This window comes from Oncorhynchus masou, chromosome 18 (genome assembly GCF_036934945.1).
Source record: "Oncorhynchus masou masou isolate Uvic2021 chromosome 18, UVic_Omas_1.1, whole genome shotgun sequence".
Taxonomy (NCBI): Eukaryota; Metazoa; Chordata; class Actinopteri; order Salmoniformes; family Salmonidae; genus Oncorhynchus; species Oncorhynchus masou.
The window spans coordinates 44,858,966-44,870,970 of NC_088229.1; the positions used below are offsets into that span (position 1 = coordinate 44,858,966).

The 12,005-nt window shown below is 44.9% G+C and overlaps 1 protein-coding gene across 1 annotated transcript in view; it reads left to right on the top strand.

Moving 5' to 3' along the window:
* LOC135504686 (glutamate receptor-interacting protein 2-like) overlaps positions 1-12,005 on the top strand; it is a 62,673-nt gene that overhangs the window by 22,218 nt on the left and 28,450 nt on the right. Inside the window, exons 7-9 of the mRNA XM_064923476.1 lie at positions 7,963-8,108; positions 10,739-10,886; positions 11,056-11,225. Coding sequence (XP_064779548.1) covers positions 7,963-8,108; positions 10,739-10,886; positions 11,056-11,225 — 464 coding nt within the window. The remainder of the gene's footprint in view (positions 1-7,962; positions 8,109-10,738; positions 10,887-11,055; positions 11,226-12,005) is intronic.

Here is a 12,005-nt window from a genome sequence, read left to right on the forward strand (position 1 = left end):
GTCCTAAGACCTCAATTTTTCTTTTCCCTAGATGGTTTTTCCTCTGAGTTTTGCCTGCCAGTTATTTTATACTCACATACATTATTTTAACAGTTTTAGAAACTTTAGAGAGTTTTCTATCCATATATGCATATCTTAGCTTCTGGGCCTGAGTAACAGGCAGTTTACTTTGGACACGCTTTTCATCCGTATGTCAAAATAGTGCCCCCTAACCAAGAGAGGTTATACTTGCGTACTATTCTTTGTACAGATGAACATCGTACCTTCAGGCGTTTGGAAATTGATCCCAAGGATGAACCAGATTTGTGGAGGTCTCCAAATGGTTTTCTGAGGTCTTGGCTGATTTCTATTGATTTTCCCATGATGTCAAGCAAAAAGGCACTGAGTTTGAAGGTAAGCCTTGAAATACATCCACAGGTACACCTCCAATTGACTCAAATGATGTCAATTAGCCTATCAGAAGCTTCTAAAGCCATGACATAAATTTCTGGAATTTTCCAAGCTGTTTAAAAGGCACAGTCAACTTAGTGTATGTTATCTTCTGACCCACTGGTATTGTGATTCAGAGAATTGTAAGTTAAATAATCCGTCTGCAAACAATTTTCTTGTGTCATGCACAAAGTAGATGTCCTAACCGACTTGCCAAAACTATAGTTTGTTAACAAGACATTTGTGGAGTGGTTGAAAAATGTGTTCTAATGTCTCCAACCTAAGTGTATGTAAACTTCCAACTTCAACTGTAGATGGGATGAGCTGAGGGTTGGGATGTGGAATTGGAGACAAGTGGGAGTGGAGGTGCTGTACGGAAGATAAAATAATGGTCAAAGATAAAAGTAAAAAAAAAGGCAAAATAAAAAAGTATGTTTGAATGACACTGAGGGCAGTGTTTTTACAGCTAATGCCGGTTTGCCTGAGGCTGATGCCGTGCAGGTGTTTGTACACATTTATATACACACACTCTCATTCAAATAAACTTATACAAGAACACACACACATACATATAATAGTGCCAGACATGCACACAAACATATACTGTACATTTGGCATTGCTGTTCTGGTTTTAGTCGTCCTTGATGTCCTTATTTTTATTTTATTTTTTATTTTTAACTATTTTTTTGCTTTTGTTGTTTGCTGTTTTCTTCTGTCTATTTATTTTTTCCCTTTAATTCATTCTCTTGGTTGTTGGTGCAAGTATTTTTCTTTTTCTTCTTAGGGGGTGGTCGACTGTGGGAAGGGTCTCGAATGATTGAGAGGCAGCTATTAGGGAACTGTGGGGGATCTTGGAGGGTTCTGGTTCATGTTTTTTGGCCTGGTGGGAGATCTGTCAACGTGTCCTTGAGCAGGGCATTGACCCTGGATGCTTCTGTGTGTCACTCTGAATGGGAATCTGTTGGATGACTGGTTTGGTGTAGTTGTTGAGTGTCTTCACTGCAACAACATTGTATGTTTCGGATATTCAATACAATAATAATAATAATTTGTTTTATAATAAAATAAAATAAAAATCCTTAGTCATGTGGACATGAGGAACTTGAGGCTCTCGACCCACTCCACAACAAACCCACCGATCTGAATGGGGGCATGCTCCGCCCGCCGTTTCCTGTAGTCCACTATCAGCTCCTTTGTCTTGCTGAAGTTGAGGGAAATGTTGTTGTCCTGGCACCACACTGCCAGGTCTCTCATCTTACTTAATGATGGTGTTGATGTGAGCCATGACCAGCCTTTAAAAGCATTTCATGGCTACATATGTGAGTGCATATAGTAATTTAGACAGGTTACCTTACCTTCTTGGGCACATGGACTATGGTAGTCTGCTTGAAACGTTTGGTATTTTATTTTTCTATTTTTATATTTTATTGTTATTTTATTTATATTTATTATTTTATTATGTTCAAAAATGTACTGTAGGTATTACAGACTGGGATCAGGGAGAGGTGGAAAATGTCAGTGAAGAAGCTGATCAAATGAAATGTTATTGGTCACATACACATGTTTAGCAGATGATACTGCGGGTGTAGTGAAATGCTTGTGCTTCTTGCTCCGACAGTGCAGTAATATCTATCAAGTAATATCTAACAGTTTTACATTTACATTTACATTTAAGTCATTTAGCAGACGCTCTTATCCAGAGCGACTTACAAATTGGTGAATTCACCTTCTGACATCCAGTGGAACAGCCACTTTACAATAGTGCATCTAAGTCATTAAGGGGGGGGGTGAGAAGGATTACTTATCCTATCCTAGGTATTCCTTGAAGAGGTGGGGTTTCAGGTGTCTCCGGAAGGTGGTGATTGACTCCGCTGTCCTGGCGTCGTGAGGGAGTTTGTTCCACCATTGGGGGCCAGAGCAGCGAACAGTTTTGACTGGGCTGAGCGGGAACTGTACTTCCTCAATGGTAGGGAGGCGAGCAGGCCAGAGGAGGATGAACGCAGTGCCCTTGCTTGGGTGTAGGGCCTGATCAGAGCCTGGAGGTACTGCGGTGCCGTTCCCCTCACAGCTCCGTAGGCAAGCACCATGGTCTTGTAGCGGATGCGAGCTTCAACTGGAAGCCAGTGGAGAGAGCGGAGGAGCGGGGTGACGTGAGAGAACTTGGGAAGGTTGAACACCAGACGGGCTGCGGCGTTCTGGATGAGTTGTAGGGGTTTAATGGCACAGGCAGGGAGCCCAGCCAACAGCGAGTTGCAGTAATCCAGACGGGAGATGACAAGTGCCTGGATTAGGACCTGCGCCGCTTCCTGGGTGAGGCAGGGTCGTACTCTGCGGATGTTGTAGAGCATGAACCTACAGGAACGGGCCACCGCCATGATGTTGGTTGAGAACGACAGGGTGTTGTCCAGGATCACGCCAAGGTTCTTAGCGCTCTGGGAGGAGGACACAATGGAGTTGTCAACCGTGATGGCGAGATCATGGAACGGGCAGTCCTTCCCCGGGAGGAAGAGCAGCTCCGTCTTGCCGAGGTTCAGCTTGAGGTGGTGATCCGTCATCCACACTGATATGTCTGCCAGACATGCAGAGATGCGATTCGCCACCTGGTCATCAGAAGGGGGAAAGGAGAAGATTAATTGTGTGTCATCTGCATAGCAATGATAGGAGAGACCATGTGAGGTTATGACAGAGCCAAGTGACTTGGTGTATAGCGAGAATAGGAGAGGGCCTAGAACAGAGCCCTGGGGGACACCAGTGGTGAGAGCGCGTGGCGAGGAGACAGATTCTCGCCACGCCACCTGGTAGGAGCGACCTGTCAGGTAGGACGCAATCCAAGCGTGGGCCGCGCCGGAGATGCCCAACTCGGAGAGGGTGGAGAGGAGGATCTGATGGTTCACAGTATCGAAGGCAGCCGATAGGTCTAGAAGGATGAGAGCAGAGGAGAGAGAGTTAGCTTTAGCAGTGCGGAGCGCCTCCGTGATGCAGAGAAGAGCAGTCTCAGTTGAATGACTAGTCTTGAAACCTGACTGATTTGGATCAAGAAGGTCATTCTGAGAGAGATAGAGGGAGAGCTGGCCAAGGACGGCACGTTCAAGAGTTTTGGAGAGAAAAGAAAGAAGGGATACTGGTCTGTAGTTGTTGACATCGGAGGGATCGAGTGTAGGTTTCTTCAGAAGGGGTGCAACTCTCGCTCTCTTGAAGACGGAAGGGACGTAGCCAGCGGTCAGGGATGAGTTGATGAGCGAGGTGAGGTAAGGGAGAAGGTCCCCGGAAATGGTCTGGAGGAGAGAGGAGGGGATAGGGTCGAGCGGGCAGGTTGTTGGGCGGCCGGCCGTCACAAGAAGCGAGATTTCATCTGGAGAGAGAGGGGAGAAAGAGGTCAGAGCACAGGGTAGGGCAGTGTGAGCAGAACCAGCGGTGTCGTTTGACTTAGCAAACGAGGATCGGATGTCGTCGACCTTCTTTTCAAAATGGTTGACGAAGTCATCTGCAGAGAGGGAGGAGGGGGGAGGGGGAGGAGGATTCAGAAGGGAGGAGAAGGTGGCGAAGAGCTTCCTAGGGTTAGAGGCAGATGCTTGGAATTTAGAGTGGTAGAAAGTGGCTTTAGCAGCAGAGACAGAGGAGGAAAATGTAGAGAGGAGGGAGTGAAAGGATGCCAGGTCCGCAGGGAGGCGGGTTTTCCTCCATTTCCGCTCGGCTGCCCGGAGCTCTGTTCTGTGAGCTCGCAATGAGTCATCGAGCCACGGAGCGGGAGGGGGAGGACCGAGCCGGCCTGGAGGATAGGGGACATAGAGAGTCAAAGGATGCAGAAAGGGAAGAGAGGAGGGTTGAGGAGGCAGAGTCAGGAGAAAGGTTGGAGAAGGTATGAGCAGAGGGAAGAGATGAAAGGATGGAAGAGGAAAGAGTAGCGGGGGAGAGAGAGCGAAGGTTGGGACGGCGCGATACCATCCGAGTAGGGGCAGTGTGGGAAGTGTTGGATGAGAGCGAGAGGGAAAAGGATACAAGGTAGTGGTCGGAGACTTGGAGGGGAGTTGCAGTGAGGTTAGTGGAAGAACAGCATCTAGTAAAGATGAGGTCGAGCGTATTGCCTGCCTTGTGAGTAGGGGGAAGGTGAGAGGGTGAGGTCAAAAGAGGAGAGGAGTGGAAAGAAGGAGGCAGAGAGGAATGAGTCAAAGGTAGACGTGGGGAGGTTAAAGTCGCCCAGGACTGTGAGAGGTGAGCCGTCCTCAGGAAAGGAGCTTATCAAGGCATCAAGCTCATTGATGAACTCTCCGAGGGAACCTGGAGGGCGATAAATGATAAGAATGTTAAGCTTGAAAGGGCTGGTAACTGTGACAGCATGGAATTCAAAGGAGGCGATAGATAGATGGGTAAGGGGAGAGAGAGAGAATGACCACTTGGGAGAGATGAGGATCCCGGTGCCACCACCCCGCTGACCAGAAGCTCTCGGGGTGTGCGAAACACGTGGGTGGACGAAGAGAGAGCAGTAGGAGTAGCAGTGTTATCTGTGGTTATCCATGTTTCCGTCAGTGCCAGGAAGTCGAGGGACTGGAGGGAGGCATAGGCTGAGATGAACTCTGCCTTGTTGGCCGCAGATCGGCAGTTCCAGAGGCTACCGGAGACCAGGAACTCCACGTGGGTCGTGCGCGCTGGGACCACCAGATTAGGGTGGCCGCGGCCACGCGGTGTGGAGCGTTTGTATGGTCTGTGCAGAGAGGAGAGAACAGGGATAGATAGACACATAGTTAACAGGGTACAGAAGAGGCTACGCTAATGCAAAGGAGATTGGAATGACAAGTGGACTACACGTCTCGAATGTTCAGAAAGTTAAGCTTACGTAGCAAGAATCTTATTGACTAAAATGATTGAAATGAAACAGTACTGCTGGAGTAGGCTAGCTGGTAGTGGCTGCGACTTCTACCCAAAATAAACGTAAATCTAATTAAGGAATGGATTAAGAATACATGTATATACAATGTATGTCAGAGCGGCATTGGACTAAGATACAGTGGCATAGTATAGAGTACAGTATATACATATGAGAATGGGTGATGCAGTATTTACAAACAATTAAAGTGACTAAGATACAGTAGAATAGTATAGAGTACAGTTTATACATATGAGATGAGTAATGCTAGATACAGAGACATTATTAAAGTGGCTCGTGTTTCATTTCTATAAAGTGTCCAGTGATTCCTAATCTATGTCTACAGGCAGCAGCCTCTGATGTGCTGGAGATGGCTATTTAGCAGTCTGATGGCCTTGAGATAGAAGCTGTTTTTCAGACTCTCGGTCCCAGCTTTGATGCACCTGTACTGACCTCGCATTCTGGATAATAGCGGGGTGAACAGGCAGTGGCTCGGGTGGTTGATATCCTTGATCAGCGCATGCTCTGAGAACGCATCCTGGTAATCCTTCTGGCCCTGCGGCCTTGTGAATGTTAACCTATTTAAAGGTCTTACTCATATCGGCTATGAAGAGCGAGATCACACAGTCGTCAGAACAGCTGGTGATCTCATGCATGATTCGGTGTTTGCCTCGAATTGAGCATAGGTATTTAGCTTGTCTGGTAGGCTCGCAGCTGGGTTTCCCTTTGTAATTTGTGGTAGTTTGCAAGCCATGCCACATCCGACGAGAATCAGAGCCGGCGTAGTAGGATTTAATCTTAGTCCTGTATTGACGCTTTGCTTGTTTTGATGGCTCGTCGTAGCGCGATTTCTTATAAGCGTCCAGATTAGTGTCCCGCTCTTTGAAAGATGCAGCTCTAGCCTTTAGCTCAGTGCAGATGTTGCCTGTAATCCAAGGCTTGTGGTTGGGTTATGTACGTATGGTCACTGTGGGGACGACGTTGTTGATGCAGTTACTGTATGAAGCCGGTGACTCACGGAACATATTCCAGTCTGTGCTAGTGAAACTGTCCTGTAACTTAGCATCTGCTTTATCGGTCCATTTCCATACTGAACCACACTGGTTCCTCCTGTTTGAGTTTTTACCCGAGGTTGCCGCCCGGTCTAGACGATGCATATAGAAACACGCGAAATATACATTATCCATGTCCTTGTTCAGCCAAGACTCTGAGAAGCATAGAATATTACAGTTCTTCAGGTCCTGTTGATAGGATAGTCTCGAACGGAGTTCATCCAGTTTGTTCTCCAGTAACTCCACATTCCCCAGCAGAACAGAGGGCAATGGCGGTCTATTTGTGCGCAGACATAAACTCGTTAGGAGGCAGCCTGCCTCTTTTTCGGCGCCGCTTCCTCTTTCAAGTCCCATTAATTAGGGTCTGGTCCAGTGTAAGCAGGAAAGCTGTGACTTGTTGAAGTAGAGCTCTTCATCCAAATCAAGATTAGGGATCGCTGTTCTGATGTCCAAAAGCTTTTTTCGATCATAGGAAAAGATGGCGGAGACATTATGTAAAAAAGCTAAGATCTGCTATTTTGTGTGAATTTATGCTGAATTGGTCAGGAGCTCATGAAACGGCCGTTATCCACTGCAGCACCATCTTTTAATTTGGAGTTGAGAGAAGAAATTGCAGTTTTAAGCAAATGTTCCTGCAGTTCTAAACATTTTGCCACGGGATTGAGAGGAAATGTTTGTTTTAAAGCAAATTTCCTGCAATTCTACACATTTTGCCATGACTTACGCCATGTTCATATGATATGAGTGAGCGTGACGAACAAAATCAATGTTCCCCCCGGAGGTCGGGGCCCCTGTGCCAGGGCCTTGCCTTCCAGTCAGTAATTTGGTCATGCAATCTATAAAATTTTAGCTGACATGGGCTAATTGACTGCCTGTCAGTGACTGACATACCAATAGGAAAACTGCTGATTTATTACCAAATTTGAAATTGCACATTGTATATTCTACTATCCGAACTAACAGTGAGTTGACTTACTTATGCCTAGAAATAACACTGAGTAAGTGATTTAAGATGCTCTGGAGTGCCTTGATTTCAGTCAGTGTATGGATCTGTATGCAATCTTTATAGCTTGCTGACCCTGGTTTGCTCCTTTGCCATTTGTTTCAATGCAAATGCTATTGAAAAGATGTAGGGATGCACGTTGCCTCAAAGACCTATGGAAATGCAGTCATGCATTAATGTTAAATCCACATTCACAGTATAAAGGGCAAGCTTCATCCAAAGGCTAGGGACTAGCTAATTGAATGCTGTACTGCACTGTTCCAAGATTTCTCAGAATATTGAGGGCAACATGACTTTTTGTATAGCAAGCAGTGACATGGTGAGTATAGTGTACACCATAAGAGAATATATTGATATTAATTATGTTTGTTGATTTTCTGGCCAGAGATAGAATCTCTCTTTTACCAGAGAGAGTACAAAACACCCCCTTCTTCCCCTTTCTTTCCTTTTGAAAATGTAATTTTTTCCCAGAGACAGCAAACAGAAAGATGGCCATCTGATGTGCCTGTGTGGACTGAGTGCCTATATTCACTGCCCTCCTTTACATTTACACTTTCTATCTCCTCTCTCTCCTTTCTCTCTTTTTTCAATGCCCCCCCCCATCTCTTTACCAGAGAGGGCACACTGAAGGCTGGTGACCGTGTGCTGAGCTTAGGCGGGAAGCCCTTACACCGAGAGAAGCATGCTGACGCTCTGACTATGCTGATGCAGTGTAGTCAGGAAGCCCTGTTCCTGATTGAGTATGATGTCTCCCTCATGGGTGAGCACACACACGCCTGGCAGGGGGGGGGTTATGTGAGAATATGGCAGCCCAGGCCGGGCAACATCGCTCTGAGGGTAAATAACGTGTCAGTTCCACAAGAATGTATTAGAGTGTTGTCTGCGCAAGACGCAACCCCAGGATTCACACAGCTCCAAAAACACGGAGTAGGAATGGTACAGCAGGTACATACATACAATCGATAAATATACTTTAATAATTCCAATATAGAAGTCTACTCTATATTGAATGGAAGTATACAGACAAACCATCCGGAGGTTTAAGGTGATTTAAAAAATATATATACATTTTGCGGGTTGCGTCTAATTATTTTATTCTTCTTAATTAAGTTAAAAAGCAAACGGAGATCTGGGCTTTCATATGCCTGAATTAGTCCTAATTAACACTAGTGCTTTTGGAGACAGACAGACAGAGGTGACGTCAAAGGTCAAATAGCCCTTCAGTCTGTTCTCCTCCAATATGAAAATGATTTTACTACCTTCATCTGGCAAGCAGCACATGCCCCTCAGTACAACTATAAGTCAGTGACAGTCATGCCTGGGTTAGTCAGCCCCAGTCTGGGACACTCCTCTGATACGATGACACTTCCCAGGCATGATGACACTCCCCAGGCAGGACAAGGTTGTACGCAAGTCCCATACAAGGTCTCAGACAAGCGGACGTTTCCGTTGCCCTGCAAGCCCCTAGCTCTGTCGATTCTCTGTATCACTGGATAGGTTGTCTCATATGCCATCAACTGAGACAGATTGACCTCTGTACTGCCCTAGTTGAGTGTTAAGTGAGGTGGGTTGAGGTGAAAGGGAATATCCTTATTTCAAATATATTTGGAGAGCATCATTATTAAACCAAATGCCCTCAGAAATAAATAATGGGTTCTTCAGTTTAGAGAGAGGAGATAATGAAGAGTGTGGTGGTTAATTTCTTTACTATCAAATGAGGAGAGACAAACTTATCACACAAGTCAGAGTTATGCTTAAACTAAATCTTTATTCACTTATTAATAAGGGTGCAGGTCAAAACAACACACATATAAAGTGAATCGATTGACTGCTCTTCGTTAATGATGGCTGGTCGACGAATCACTCTCAGATGATTCATTGAGAGCGCCGAGATACAATGATACAAAGGTATTTTATAGCAGACACACCCCTTTTCAGTCTATATGACAAACAACAGATGTATAGAATGGGTCACAAGGTTAAGATTTGTATGAAAGGCATCTATAATTCATAGCAGACAGTATCTGCTGTATCAACAGTTTTCATTGTGTACAGTAGAGACCAGTGTCTGGGCCCCCAACTCCATACTGGAGCCATGTCTCCCTGGTACGATACAGAACAGAAAAATGAACTCATGCTCTGGAATGTTCTTTAGGTTTTATCACCCAAAAGACATTGTAAATCTCCTGTCAGTGTTATTTCCCAGAGGCCCATCCTCAGTAGAACACACACACAATAGTTATAAGAATCCTCTATTAATTTGCGTAAAACAACCATTTGATGCAATAAAACTATTATAACATTATCTTGCATTTTTCCACCATAAGAGAAAGTAAATGTGTATCAAATCAAACTTTATTTGTCACATGTGCCGAACACAACATGTGTAGACTTTGCCATGAAATGCTTACTTACAAGCCCTTAACCAACAGTGCAGTTCAAGAAGAGTTCAGAAAATATTTACCAAGTAGACTAAAATAAAATGTATAGTAAAAGGTAACACAATAAGAATAACAATAACGAGGCTCTATACAAGGGGCACCGGTACAGAGTCATTGTGCAGGGGTACAGGTTAGTTGAGGTAATTTGTACATGTTGGTGGGGGTGCATAGATAATAAACAGCAGGTAGCAGCAGTGTAAAAAAAAGGAGGCGAGGGGTGTGTGTCAATGTAAATTGGCCGGTGGCGATTTTTATTAATTGTTCAGCAGTCTTATGACTTGGGGGTAGAAGCTGTTGAGGAGCCTATTGAACATGCCATACTAATAAAGGCATTTTAATCAAATATATGAAGAGTCCTCCTTTCTTTCTGTTGAGGAGCCTTTTGGTCCTAGACTTGGAGCTCCGGTACCATTTGCCGTGTGGTAGCAGAGAGAACAGTCTATAACTTGGGTGAGTGGAGTCTCTGACAATTTTAAGGGCTGTCCTCTGACACCGTCTATTGTGTAGGTCCTGGATGGCAGGAAGCTTGGCCCCAGTGATGTACTGGGCATTTCGCACTACCCTCTTTAGTGCTTTACCGATGCCGAGCAGTTGCCATACCAGGCAGTGATGCAACCGGTCAGGATGCTCTTGATGGTGCAGCTGTAGAACTTTTTGAAGATCTGGGGACCCATGCCAAATCTTTTCAGTCTCCTGAGGGGGAAAAGGTTTTGTCGTACCCTCTTCACGACTGTCTTGGTATGTTTGGACCATGTTCGGCCCGCCTTTTCCTGTAATCCACAATCAGCTCCATTGTCTTGCTCACATTTCCAATATGTCCTAAGTACTCAGACACGGATTTCATCACTTTATACTGTCGCAACCTTAACCCAACACCAAGCGACCTCGTCAATTTGTTACAGTACTTTGGATGTTCCCCCCTAATGTTGTGTATGTCTGTGTCTCTCAGAGTCAGTGCAGCAGGCCTCTGGCCCCCTACTGGTGGAGATAGTGAAGTGTCCTGCAGCCAGCCTGGGTGTTAGCCTAGCTACTGCTGTGTACAGGAACAAACAGGTCATCGTCATCGACAAGATCAAACAAGCCAGTGTGGTGGAAAGGTGAGGCAAGCCACCTGTCACAAACAATGTCTCACTTTTTACTTGAGTACCAAAGAGACCATACTGTATTTTGCACGACAATTGAGAAGCTTTAGAATAAATGTGATAAGCTTTTCTCCTTTCAAATCACTCTCTGTCTGTCCCTTTCTTACCCCCTCTTTTCTCTCAGGTGTGGGGCATTGCATATAGGTGATCTCATTCTGTCTATAGACGGGACCAGCACTGAGCACTGTTCCCTGATGGAGGCCACGCAGCTATTGGCCCAAACCTCTGACATTGTCAAATTGGAGATCCTTCCAGCCAATCAGAGCAGACTTCCCATGAGACCCCAAGACACAGGTCAGTCTATCAGAGGACTTGAGCCATATCCCAACACACTTCAAGGCGTCCGCTCCTCCGCTCCTCACAGGACTTTGTTTATGTAATGTTTAGGTAGTTTTCTATGTACAATGGCTTCAGAAAGTACCCCTTAACTTATTCCATATTTTGTTGTTATAGAATGACTTCAAAATGGAGTAGATATATACAAACATTTTTTACCCCATAATGACAAAGGGAAAACATGATTTTAGATATTTTTACAAATGTATTGAAAATTAAATACAGAAATATCTAAGTCACATACAGTACCAGTCAAAAGTTTGGACACATCTCCTCCTTCAACAGTTTTTCTTTATTGTTTGCTATTTTCTACAATGTAGAATTATAGTGAGGACATCAAAACTATGAAATAACACATATTGAATAATTTTGTAACCAAAAAAGTGTTAAATCCAATTATATTTGAGATTCTTCAAATTAGCCACCCTTTGCCTTGATGAGAGCTTTGCACACTCTTGGCATTTTCTCAACCAGCTTCATGAGGTATCACCTGGAATGCTTTTACATCAGTCTTGAAGGAGTAGCCACATATACCGTTGTTTCTCCTAGACGTTCACACTTCATAATAACAGCACTTACAGTTGACTGGGGCAGCTCTAGGGCAGAAGTTTGACGAAGTGACTTGTTGGAAAGGTGGCATCCTATGAGGTGCCACATTGAAAATCACTGAGCTCTTTACTACAGGCCATTCTACTGCCGATGTTTGTGTTTAGACATTGCATGGTTGTGTGCTTGGTT